Raw genomic sequence first — 13878 nt, forward strand, 5'->3', positions numbered from 1 at the left:
TAACTGAAACGGGTTTTCATTTGAAAAGAAAAAAAGCCAACATCATTTTAATCCAGCATTAAACAAAATACTGTGCTTCCTGCACTACTTTAACACAGCTGAAAAAGCAAAGTAACTACCCATATTTTGGCATTACATTTGCTCAGATCTTTTAGATTTCACAAAGCTGTTATCCAGTGTTGCCATGAAATACAGATTGTAGAATCTAGGTAGCACAGGCTACTTCCAATACCAATACTAAGTAGAAAGGAACATGAAGCAGGGCATACACTACATTTCTGGAACTAGTACAGTAAGAGTGAAAACCTAGAAAAAGTTAACCTACAGTTTATAGAAGGAACTAATTATCTGCAGAAGCTGATTTTTGGTTGTATATTATTTTATACTGTGTGATTTTCTGCATCTGCTAATTTAAAGCAGATATATTTGCTGCTTTCTTTGCTTTGTTTCCTATATTCTCTCCTCCCCCCGCCCTCATATACCGTACACCAATCATTATGAATATAAGCCCAAATATCCCAAACAATCCAGTGAACAAAGTTAGTGTAATGCACTGGTGAAATAAAAAAATGTCTCTCAATCTTCATCAAAGTTCTGTTGTAGAAGAAAGTTGGCAGCCAAGTTTTCATTCTTCTCACAAGCAAAATATGCCTGTATCACAAGTCCTTCAGGAAATCCTAGTGCCTTTAACTGAAGAAAAGAAACATATTTAGAAAGTACATTTTGTATATTAAACTTCTTTGTACGTCTAGTATCTTGAGATGCCACTTAAGCAATTACTGCCTTCTTGAAACAAACATTGCTGCCTAGCTCAATACAGCCTTTAGCGAGCAAAGAACAAGAAGGTGTTGCCTCTGTCTTTAGCAAACAGAATTCTCACTTGAAAAAGTTATTTAAATGAGTCTAATGAAGCACCATAAAACATGCCACTTTTCCTTCACTGCCGCAGTAAGTCACTAAAACAGACTTGGGTCACCGTAACGTCAGGAAGTAACGGCACATTCCTCTGCTGCAGAAAAAAGCTTCAAACAATGCCCATTTTAAACTATTAATTACAAAAAGCTCAGGATTTTTTCAAAAGTTGCCTGGAACAAAAGATCCCAGCCTGTGATGACTAGTAGGTAGCCCAACACATCACGTTAAGCCATACTTTCAATTGTTCCAACTGGACTTTCACTTTTTAAAAAATTGACTACACATTGCAGCCATGAGAAGTAAATTCAGAGCAATCTGTTTTTCAAAAGTCAAGGAACTAATTAATGTCTGGGACACAATGACAACAGGGGATGAGAATACTAGAGAAGAGCTTATTACTGTGCCAAGGGAAATGGGTTTAGCCTGCATGTAAAGATATGCGGCAAACCAATCTTTGCTCTAGCCAAAGGCAAGTACATACAACCATTTGGAGATTTTCTTAAAATCCTCACGGCACCTGCAAGGCATTTTACACAGAGGGCAGATTAAATCTCTGTGAGAAACTGTGTCCTATTATCCCTTATCAACCATTCTTAAATTTCATTTCATGCTTACAAACAGCATGAATGTGTCACCTATAATACTAAGACACCTACATTTTGAGGTGTGTCTTTCATGGAAAGGGGAAGAAACATACAGCTGGGTTTGGAACAGATTGTAGAGGTAATGCTCTACTGCTTAAAATGGTTTTAAAAGGAAATGCAGCAGACTAGAGAGGATGATCTGTGAAGAAGTACATGGACAAACAGTTTTATTAGACTATTTTTACTAATTGTCAATTTCCTTGAAATCTACAGAATTGACATCTATATTAAAATCACTCTTTTCTGATGATTCTTACATAACCTTTTGCTTTGTCAGTTGAAAAACACTGTCTTCGATATACAAAAACACTACCACAGTATGACATAAGTCTTTGCAATTCGTTCTAAGAAAAATCTCAGAGGCATTGCCATCTATGCAAATCCGTATTTAGTCAGTGTTACACACAGTATTTACAAATGCAATATACTGCCCCAAGTATATTTTTATAGACATGTTTGCACGTATTTTTAGAAAGCTATAATTAACTAATTCTCATGGATAGACAAATAACTGGGTTAAGTAGCAACTTCAACTAATCTACTTAAGCTCTTACTATCCAAAGGATATGAGAGCTCTTACTATCCAAGTACTTTGCAAACAATGCTCATGCAGACACACCTTTGTACCTGGAAACCTATCACAGCACGGCCTAGAACAGTACCGTCTGAGGCTTTTGCAAGAAGAATTACTGCCTGAGTTCCCATTCCTGAGGGAAACCCATTCACTCATCAATTATTATAGATGGCCTCTGATCACTTCAAAGGCTCTGCATCCTCTCAGTAAGACAGATTCAAGAGATCTTGAGACTCAATTGCTATAAAGCAAGAGGAGTTGTGATTTGAAACAAGACTACAACAGCTATGAAATATCAAATATAAAGTATCAAAAATGATGCAGAACTACTGAGCATAAACAAACAAAGTTTAAGTTAAGGCATGTCTTAAGCATGCACCAGAATCAACATCCTACAGCAACAGCCAAGCAACATTTCAAAGAACAAAGGCTCACCCTTTCTATAGCTTCTTTTTCCTGAGGTGTTACTTGAATGTAGTTCATATGACCATTTCCACCTTCTGCTATTCCTCCAGTGCTGGCACCATCATCACTGCCACTTAAACCTTGGCGGGACTCTAGAACTGGCTCATTCAACATATGAATAAAATGTTCCTGATGTTGGCTTATTTGCTGTGATGCACAGGAGAATAAAAGAAATAAATACATTGAAATAAAGCATGTTTAAGCCTGCTAACAGGCAAGTAAGAATATTTATTTTCAGTGAATTAAGTAGTCAAAAGAACGTGTAAAAAGTGCATAGAGAAAAATGATTAAATCAACCATAAGAAATGCAATTTCATGTTTCAGTTCAATTGCAGTGACCCTTCCCTCTTCCTGATGCCCTTTGCACCTTTTACAAAGAGACTCAGACTCGTTTCTAATGTCATAGAAAATACGTTCTCTATAGCAACAACTGCTGAAAAAGCCAACAATAGAATATTGTAACTGCTGTTAACACACTACCCCAGTTAACATCAACATATCCCTTTCGTGTAAAGCTAAATCAAAATTATCAGCGTTATTTTGTTGTTTTAAGATTCACCTGTAGCAGCTGAGGGTTTTCCCGTCCAATCTGCTGTAGCAATGCCGGTAACAGAGAAGGATTTTGCTGAATAATTTGTCTCATCTGCTGGAACTGAGGCTGATTTCGTAAAAACTCAAGTGGATGTCCTGAAAATCAATGAGACAACATGTTTTTTAAAAAGTTACCAAGATTCTTAATAAAATACATACATACATACACACACAGTAACTGCAGATAGAAACAGGACATGAAAGTGGAGAATACACCCCTCCCTGAAGAACAGAAGAGCTTGCTTCCTCACGCTAACTTACACTAGCTTTATGCAAGAATTCTTTAAACTAAGGTTAAACAATCCATTTTCTTTTCACCCAGCTTTCTCTTAAGATCCAACAAGCTTTCTGTCCTTGATCTCCAGCACTTTTCTCTTTACGTGTCATCTCTGAGTAACCTCATTCAGAGACACCTACCCACCCTACTGTCTTGTCTCTATGCCTGCAACAGAGTTCTCTATCTGCTGCAATAGGTCAGTTCTGTCCTTCTCAAGTGAGCCTTGCCTTCCAATACACCCTATACTGTTAGGTACTGCCTTGAACGCAGCAGTGTCTAAAGTGCTCTGAAATATCCCATCTCCCCATTCTCTCTTTATGGATGATGTCATGTGTGCCTGTCACTACTACCTGTATGTTTAACACTCTGGCCTCTATCAAGGCTTACATCTTGAACATCATCTCAGCCTAAGACAGACCTTTCTTACTCCTTGATTATGCTCCTTTCATGCATTTATTTCCCTTTAAGACAAGAGTTCTCTTCAGCAGGCACCAACCACTCTGTCCATGTGCTGCACTGCTGAGTGAGTCTTTCAGGTGTACACCTCACAGCCTTATTGCAGGTTTCTCTCTTGATATTCCAACTTCCGAGTGCTAAATGCATTAGTATAGTCACAGTCGACAGTGCAGAGTTAGCCACAGAAGTAAGAAGCCAGAGTTTTAAGTAAGAGAAATCACAATCCCCTCCACATTTGTGGTCTTACATTTAAATCCAGAACACTGAACCAAAGAAATTGTGCAAGTTCACAACGTTTTTAGAAACTTCATGCTTTATTTCAGATATATCCACTTACAAGCCACTTGTTCCGAGCAAGTACCACACTTGGAATTTCATGTTACAGCTCTTATCCAATTCACTTTGATCAGTTCACAAGCACCAGGAACTTAAAATTCACTGAAGCAGAGAATGCTTAAGTGCATGTGTTTATCACATCCTCTCAAATATAGCCCTTCTTACCTCCTAATGAACTAGTAGTTGTAGGTATAGTTGCTACTGCTGCTGCCACTGCTGAAGAATGAGAGGCACCAGTGCTTGCTGCTTGAGGGGGTTCAGCCACAGCCTGATTATCTCCGGGTATACCCTAAAGCCACAGTTCACATAATTACCTACAGAATGCTAAAAGATATTTGTTTTACTGCATGTATTATTTAGTTTTCAGAACGAAGGAAAAAACATTAACGCTTTTACTGCAAATACAAAGCAAGATTCTGTGATAGGTATGCATTTACAACTGCAAAAGAATACTGTGAAAAGAGTAATTTATTTTTTGGCAAGAAAAATATATGGTTTGTGTAGCAAGGTAGTAAAGCATGCGCTGCATCAGTTTAAAATACATTTTACTCCATAAACAAATACTTGCTTTGAGTTCTGTTCTAAGATATTTGATATGAGTGAAAAAGTTAAACTAAATATACTGTCACAATATGTTATAGTGTTATGCAAATAAAGTTATACAGGAACATAACTGTAGTACACAATGCTAACAGTGAGATTATAGATGCCATGCAATCTGGCAAGAAATTAAGAAGAGATGTAAGAACATGGCTCTTTGGACCTCCTTCCTCAACGCAACAGCATGACAACTGTCATTTGCTTACCCTAAGTGTGAAAAGGCCTGTATGTTATCAAATTTTAGCAGTTAAAAAAAAAGTTAGCTTGCATTTTGTTTATTTTCCATGTGCAAACAACTTTATATAGGAACTAATTGCTCAGGGGGATGAAACCAACAAATCTAAAAAAGAACAATTATAGTAAATTAGAATGTGGTTTATACAACCGAGACGGACCTTACTCTATTATCCTTCTCCTGCATGGGAATCCTTCAAACTTCCCACCCTAACCATACTTTCCCCACTGTCACTGAACTCCTGCACCAAATTTGTCCTTCTCCCTGCAGTCTAGAAACTTAGGCAGCTTGGCACGGGACAGACACCAAGAAACATTCCTATATGACTACAAGACCTGGTGGCACAGGCAAGGCAAGTTGCCCAAAAGAGGCAGACTCCACAGAGCAGTAAGCCTTCTGATACACACAGAGTAACAGTGGGGGGAGCTATGTCAAACCCAACCTCAAAGGGGCAAGACTGTACAAGATCCTCTACCTCACAACACTCATTTTCCAGGGCAGCAAAAAACTCAATTTTTCTACAGTCTTTCAGCATATTCAATCCAGATAAGTCTGAGAAGGCAGCAGCACTGACGTAATTGAATATATTTCACCTGCCTCAAACGAAGAAGGCATCCTTCAGTTTGGGAACCACAAAACGTAAGGAGCAGGGTGGGTGAAAATAATCACAGAACCTCAGTGTAACCAGACAATGAAAAGATTTGGCAAACCTACCATAGAAACCACTGGTAGGTAACATAGATTAAAAATCCTGCTATAACATGTTCTTCACATGATATGTTCATCACTATCGCTGAACAAAAAGGACAAATACACAGCTAATATAAAGGCCACATCAAGAAAGGAAGAACTGCACAGTGCTCCAGGCAAAACTTTGCCTTGCCTGTGAGACAAGAAGCACATCAAGGTGTAAATCACCTAATCAAGTCCACGTTTAAGCCACTCAGAGGAATAACTACAAGTTTTCTCTGTCACATACTTCATTACCATTATATGGCTTGGTCAGCTTGCTACACATCCCCCCCTCCACAGAGGGGGAAGAAAATTCCATTCATGACATAATTCTGAGGTAACTCTCTCCTATCAGTGCCTGACAGAGCACTGCTTAAATACCTTTTCCCATCAAATCAGTCATTTCTGGGAATCTAAGTATGATGTAGGAACTTACGAATTTTCATAATCTTATGAAATTACTGGTTGATTTCACCTATTCACAGGCATATGTTGTCACTGCAATCTGTGCCCAGATCAAACAGCATATGCTTGTTTAAACCTTAAGTTTTCTCTTGAATGGAAGCACTATGGAAACTAGTCCAACCAAATTTACTTAGAGATGACTTGTCATCTTGAACATCATCTTATCTCTTAAATACAAGCTTGAAGCCACTCTCCAAATAACCGAGACCATGTACGATTGTCATCAGTTGAGACTAGTGAGGTGTTCATACAGCTATCGAACAGATTAAAGCATGATATCAATTCACATACAATTAATTTTGAATGTAAACATCGCTTGGACAGCAAAAAGGCCATTTTTGCCTTATGGTGGATTAAACAATTGTTTACTGTTTAACTGAGCACCAGAGCAGTTTTTAGCTGACATTGTTCTCCACAGGGTAATCATCACATCAGGCCCGGCCCAAGGAATGTACACATTTAGAACAGAATAGTTCCAGTTGGAAGGGACCTATAACCATCATCTGTAGTCCAACTACCTGACCACTCCAGGGCTGACCAAAAGTTAAAGCATGTTATTAAGGACATTGTCCAAACGCATCAAACACTGACAGGTATGGGGCATCGACCACCTCTCTAGGAAGCCTGTTCAGTGTTTCACCACTCTCGTGGTAAAGAAACGTTTCCTGAAAATTTCCAAACTAAGAGGCTGCAACCAATGGTCTGGTTGTTGGAGGAAAGACAGGACTCCTTCCCAATTAAGGATTAGGAAATCCTTGGGTCAAAAAGAGATCTGGATCTAAATGCCTCCAGAGACGAGCCTGGGGCACAGAAAAAGAAACAGCGTCTTTTGGAATTGAGACCTCCTTCCACGACCACAGCTTAAGGACATAGGATTACATCTAGATCCTCAAATGTCTCTTGACATTTTGTTTCCAACACTTTACAGGTACCTTTGCTGTACTGATTCTTTAAACCAGGACAGTGGTATACATTTACGGCTCTCAACATCCTAATCCTACCCTGCAGATTATATAAAAGGTAACACTGATGATGGTTTGGAGGCAGGTAAGGTAGAGGGTTGAAGAACAGTGTCATCAATGGACCAGTATTAACTAAAGAGAAGCTTTTCTGATGCAGCAGAATGGAAAGGAACATGTTTAGACCACAGCAGATCAAGAACAGTTAGAAAGACCATTTGCAGCAACAGAATTCTTCCAGGACAATAGAAGTCTGCCAGTTAATATGGTCTCTAAGAGCAAGACTGTTCTTCCCCTTCCAGCAGGAAGAAGAAGAAGAACAAAGAAAAGATATTCTCAGTAGAGGATAACATGAAACAGAAAGGGACCAGCTTATACATCAGAAGGACTCATTTTAACACAGGACCTACTGAAGGAGTAGAAATTAACTGCTCAGACTTAATCTATTTGGTAGATGTGCCATGTGTTGAACTCCATCACAGGGTTGCTCTATTTCTGTTCAGGACTTCCTGAACAGAAATAAGCTAGAGCAGGGAAGTAGCAGACTGGGTGTACAAGCACTACACGCTGTACATGATTGGCACATGCACAGCAAGTCTAACACTTACAGGAGGCACTGGATTTATGGTATATGTACAGACTAAATGAACAGTAAAATCAACATTTTTAAGGCATGAAAAACAAAGGTTTTGAGATTCCAAACGTTTGAGATTCCAGACTTATGGCAGATAGATGGGAGCTACTGCATTCGCCCGTAGGGGGGCTAACATTTATCACCTTTTGTTGGCCTAATACTAGACGAGAACTGAACTTTTTACATTCAAGTACTCAAAACATTTGTTGTCTGTTTAAAAACTGCAGGTTACAAAGTCTTGGGATCATTAATCTAAGTAGCAAGCGCGCCAGTGACTTGTAGTTGTAACTACGGAAGAAAAACTTCATTAACAAAAGGGAAGTTTTATAACTGGAGGCAAAGACAACAGTTTTCTTATCAATCTATCAGAAATTCAATCTGCATATTTTGCAAGGACTGGTTCAAGATATCTGGCTTCAAGATTTTAATAAAGTTCAGATTTGGAACAAGGAAAAACCACATCAGGGAAAAAATGGTATGCTAGAGTGAAAACTAAACGCACTGGCAATACTCATTAAGCAACAAGCTCCCAGACAGATTCTCTGGTGGTAACAATTCACCTGTCAGATTAAGTAAGGTATACAATGAGAAGTAATCCAAAAAGCCCCTAAAACAACTCAGAAGATTTCCATTAAAGTGAAGCTACTCTTCTATTTCCTCTCACGCCAATGAAGTTCATTCCACCCTCAAACTATATTTATCAAATGAGAAATTGTTTCTTCTCCAAAACACTTCCTAAATTAAAACACCAGTTAAATTAAGCACACTTCAAAAAACTTTCAAACCTTTCTGTTTGGAAAGTATATTATTAAGAACACTATGCGTTATTAGTAAAAACAATGAACTGGAACTTAAAAAAATGCCTTTGTGATATTATAAATACTAATACAAAAATAAAGCTAATGCTTTCACTAAGATGTGACACAAAATCATTCCTTGAGCCAGCCACTGGCAGTTAAAATTATCACTGTAACTGGACATACTTTACATACAGATCCATATAAATCAACAAAGAATAAAAGCAAAGAAGTGACAGAGGTAGTTAAGGATGACTTCAGTATTTCCTACAACACATTAGGACCCCCAAAATCCAAATCTCAGCCTTCCAGATGCTCTGCTTAGAGATGTTGTTCCTCCTCTACGAACATATATTGCTCTCACTGATTGGATAATATTCAAAATTACAAATAAATCAAAGATAAGATTATTCTTTAGTGAGGACAAAATAAAAAGTGAAAGAAGAAGGGGTAGGTAAAATAAACTGCTCACCATTAAAAGGTATTCCACTGCTCTGTCAGGATTGTTGAAGCTGGCCCTCAGCGCCGCAATTACTTGCTCTCGTTCATAGCCCATTGACATGATCTCAGTCACCATATTCTCATAGGACTGACCTGTCACTAGAAGTAACATGACCACCATTTTAAGGCAATAAGGCAAAAAAAGCACAAAAAAGTTTCAATAGATAAATTTCATTTCTACCCAAATTTGAGTTGTTCATTGAAGAATAAAGAATAGCTCATATTAAACTTGCCATGGTTCTGTTGCTTTAACTCCAAGTATATTTTGGTGGTTTCATCATGCATTTGATTGGAATAGTAGAGGGTAATGAACACAATGCAAACTTCTATTGAAAAAAGCAGCACTTGTGATACTTCTGTACTCGTAATTGAGATAATATTCCCTCTCTATGCTTTCATCTAAGGTCAAGGGTATCCTCACAGCTAATATTCAATTCCTGATGCAATCAAGAAAAGTCTACTGCAGTGTAAGTTTGGAAATTAAACTTTCAGGGCAGAAATCTGCCTGTCAAACTGTTAGCCATTGAGGTTTTTCCAAATAAAGACTTTACACTATGCTATGGTTAGATAGATGACAAATAGTGATGACCAAGTTACAACTGTATATTGTTGTATAATATCACCAGCTACATGCTGGTGATAATGATCAAAGTCATTTAATCAACTTAACATGGACAAACTCAAGTCAGGCAGAAGACTTAAAATTATATCTAGGAAAGTCACTCAAGACGTCAGTGAGGGTTCAGGAGAACAAGTTGTCTCATTTAATTCATGTGTATTTGTCTAGACATCCATCACATCAAATCCCCCACCTCCTCCAGCATAAATGGACTAAAACTGGCCCACACCTGCAGCCATCAAGACAAAAGGGTACACACACTATATATGGAGCAATGTAAGGACAACTGATCACTACACTAATGGTATCCTAGGGAAAATTTTCATCTCTTTTCATAATCCATTTTCTTTCCCTTCCTTAAAAGCAGACAGCAGGTTTAACAATGAAACTACAAAAAAAACCTACGCTATCATAAATCGTAATTGAGCAACATCTTAAAGGTTATCTTCCCATGCAAAAACAGAGGGGGAAAAAAAAACCAAACCCAGGCATTAAAATACCACCTCCTTCCTTGGATAAAGGTATTTCTGATCTCAGTGGAACCCTACTACTGACTCTGTAACTCTGGGAGTTAAATAATTAACAGTCACCATAAAAACCAACAGATTAAAAAAGTAGAGGAAACAAATACTGCCAGAGCTACTGTGTTAAGACAAGTTAAGTCACAATTAAAAAAACCAATGAAAATATCAGGTTTTATTCCCTTAGGGAGAAGGTGTTTAATTCAAGCCAACATTAACACAACCACATTGCTTGATTTTTTAAAGAATGCTTCTAAATAATCAGTGGATGTATGACTGAGGGCAATAGACTCAAGAACAAATAATAAAACAGCCCTAGCCCAAGGATACTTGTGCACTATCCATAAAGGTAAATAACGGATTTACAACCCTTGACTAATTTGAGTATTTATTGTTCAGACTTTAAAATAACAGTGCCAACCTGAGTTTAAGGAATGGTAAGTTCATGTCTTCATATACAACTACAAGATCAATCATTTTACATCTACCTTCATTTTTTCAAAGATATAAAAAAAAAAAATCACCAAAACTTTACTCTAAAGATACATACTTCTGTACATATCTTCAGAGAAACAAAAAAGCCAAGCCAACAATTGCCCCAACTCAGTGATTTTGCTGAACTTACTGCTCATGTTCTTTCTTACGCAGCTCTAGTTTACCCTTACTATTGCTAATAAACTAATCAAGGTAAACAGCAGACAGAAGACCTTTTGATCTAATTAGTTACTACTTAAACATTTCTCTAGTGATCTTTTAACATAAGCTAGGTAGTGACTAGAACAGTATGAGAGATTTGGTACAGAAAAAAAAGATGCAAGAAGGTCGACTTGCTCTGGACAGGCTGCTACATAAGCCATAATTAAAAGCCAAAGAAGCAAACAGAATTACTGCGAATTTAGGTACATGTACTCCATATACAGTCTACTTACACAAGTCGTGCAAAAGTAAGACCAAGAATAATAATTCAGGAACTGCACATCAGCAATGTCATGATACAGAGTCAGGCCTATCTCTACATAGTGCTACTGGGAATGTTTGTGAGGTCAATGCTGAACTAATTCTGCTCTTTGTTTTGTCTTTCAAATAACATTTTAAAGCTGGATTAACTTTCAAATCCAGTTCACCACACTCCCCACAATAATTTTTGCCCCATGCCCTAAAGAAAGCTTAGCCTGCTCCAGTGAAAGATATGATTGCACAGGAACTGCAAGACGTGCAGGTCTTCATGTAGCACACAAAGACACATCGGTTTTCAGCTAGTGTATCTAACTGAAGACAAAAGCAACTCAGTATAAACCAATCCCTGTTTTTAAAGTGAAGACAATTATCTTCAGACAATGTAATTGAGGAGCCACAGTAAGAACATGCCTAGGATCCTACTTAGGATGTAAAAACATAATACATGAATTTGTGCAAGCAAATTCCTTTTAAGACAGTTTCTAAAGAAAAAGAACCAGAGAGTTCATGGCTATTGCCTTTGAAAGCCTTGCAGTATGCTTACCCAGGAAATTACACTCAATGCCTGTTATTTCCAAACTGTTAGGGACATGTGGGTTTACTGTATCAGATACCAATCAAAGACATTTCATATAAAATGGATAGTGAAGTGATGCTCTCCTGCTACATTGAAAGGAGATTATTTTTTTTTCCAATTCTGAAGATAACTGAACCAAGACCACTAGCTAAATTAAACTTGTTGGTCTTTATTGTTAACACAAGTATTTGTGACACATCTCGGCCACTAAGGTATAATGAATGGTTAATGAAGCCTGCAGCACCTTTGGTAGCAGCAGTCACTTTAAAAATGTAACAGAACTCGACTGGTTGTCTCCTACAGTATCTATCAGCTATTTCAGCTCACACATTTCTTCATCCTAAAACAGTATGTCATAACATAAGACCTAAGCTGCAGTTAGACTAAACCTGGTCGCTACCACCAATACACGTAAAACATTAGTACTGCTCCTAAATCACCTTGGGCTTCTTAATCACAACACCTACCTCCAATATATCCACACACTCCTACACAAAAATGTAAGTGAAACTCTTTAATTAGCTTAACTTTTTGTACCAAGTTGCAGTTTAATGTTTACAGAGAGAAGACAAAATAAAAAACCCACCTCCCTCTTATTTCTGTGCCTTAATTTGCTATGCTCAAAAAAAAAAAAAATCCCCTCTGAAAAATTTAAGTAGCAGTAGGGTTTGCCTAGCAATTTCCTAGCGACCAGAATCAGCATGAGGGGCAGAACTTCCTGTTGTTTTCACCCTGTTTATTCCGCTGAGAAACAAAGCCATTTAAACTGTCAAAAGAAAAGTGAATTGACTATAAGCATATGGAGGCATTCATTCCTCAACCCAGATAGCTGCAGATTTGGAGAATTTATCTAATCTAAATGTGTCAGAAGACAGTACTGTCAAAAGCTGGAACAAGTGAATAATAAAGGCAGCCATTTTATCAGACCTGCACACTGGGAAGCAAAGGTGAAAAGAAAAGCGTACACATATTTATGTCCAGTCTTCTATTCAAGCCACTTCAATCTGAATAGTTAGAAGAGAAATTAAGGCAAACGGGGAAAAAAACAGGAATGATAAGGATCTTCTTTTTACACAATAAAAATATATGAAGTGAAATATTCTTCAGTAAAGAAGTTCTTGATGCTGGTTCTAAGATACAAACTTCAGGTCTTAGAGAAGAGTACTTTGATTATAACTTTAACAATGACAGATACAGAAGAGAATGTCAACATCTCCTAATCCGTCATTTGTTTCTGCTGCACCAAAATAATGTCTACATTAAAAAAACACTCCACTTACCAAGTGCACTTATAGCATCCTCAAAAAGATTTGATCGAGATGTATCACCTGTTGTACTGTAAGATGAAGACAAGTGCAATGGTAATTACAAAACTTTGGAAAACTTCCTGTTTTTCAAAAAAAGCAGCAGCAGCTGTAACTCTAATAGCCCCTTTTGTTTCTAAAAAACCAAAAGGCTTTCCAAAGAGCTCTCTTTTGGTCTTATAGTGAGACCAGATTTTACAAACTTAAAATGCTACCATTTTTAACACAAGGCCAACCTTCCCCCCTGCCCCCCAATAGTTTGGCTTTTGCCCATCTGCTCAGGGATTAGCCATCTGCTTGCTTGAATGCTTTAAAGGGTGGGATAACAAGGTGGATTTTCAAAAGCACACAGCAGTCTCACTAACTGCTTCTCCTTAGTCACTGGTTTGACCTCAATGAGAACTCAATGAGGTCAGTGGCAAGCACTAATTAAAATCTCAGTATCCTATTTTCCCAGGAATATAAACTGCTAACATTTGCAGTTACTCCATCTCAAGTTATCAAAGCTGTTAAATTACAGGATTAAAGGCTCACCTCCATGAACACCAAGGAACACAGAGGCACAACACCAGGCAGAGGAACCCCAGTTAACTCAGTCAGAGCCAAGGGTGCCCCTTTCCTGGCTCCCCCAGGGCTGCAACTTAAAGCATCAGCCCCTTGGTCTCGGGGCAACACCCCTGATGGGTCAACAGGAGAGGCTCTCCAGGTCTCCTTACAGA

General features: G+C 38.0%; 1 protein-coding gene across 1 annotated transcript in view; it reads right to left on the minus strand.

Moving 5' to 3' along the window:
- Positions 1-242: 242 nt before the first annotated feature.
- The window catches only part of RAD23B (RAD23 homolog B (S. cerevisiae)), a 21351-nt gene continuing 7715 nt past the window's right edge, over positions 243-13878 (minus strand). The window contains exons 4-9 of the mRNA XM_009581475.1: positions 13136-13191; positions 9153-9280; positions 4424-4547; positions 3158-3285; positions 2569-2745; positions 243-690 (exon numbers count right to left, since the gene is read on the minus strand). Coding sequence (XP_009579770.1) covers positions 577-690; positions 2569-2745; positions 3158-3285; positions 4424-4547; positions 9153-9280; positions 13136-13191 — 727 coding nt within the window. The 3' untranslated portion in view covers positions 243-576. The remainder of the gene's footprint in view (positions 691-2568; positions 2746-3157; positions 3286-4423; positions 4548-9152; positions 9281-13135; positions 13192-13878) is intronic.

This window comes from Fulmarus glacialis, unplaced genomic scaffold (genome assembly GCF_000690835.1).
Source record: "Fulmarus glacialis isolate BGI_N327 unplaced genomic scaffold, ASM69083v1 scaffold7677, whole genome shotgun sequence".
NCBI lineage: Eukaryota > Metazoa > Chordata > Aves > Procellariiformes > Procellariidae > Fulmarus > Fulmarus glacialis.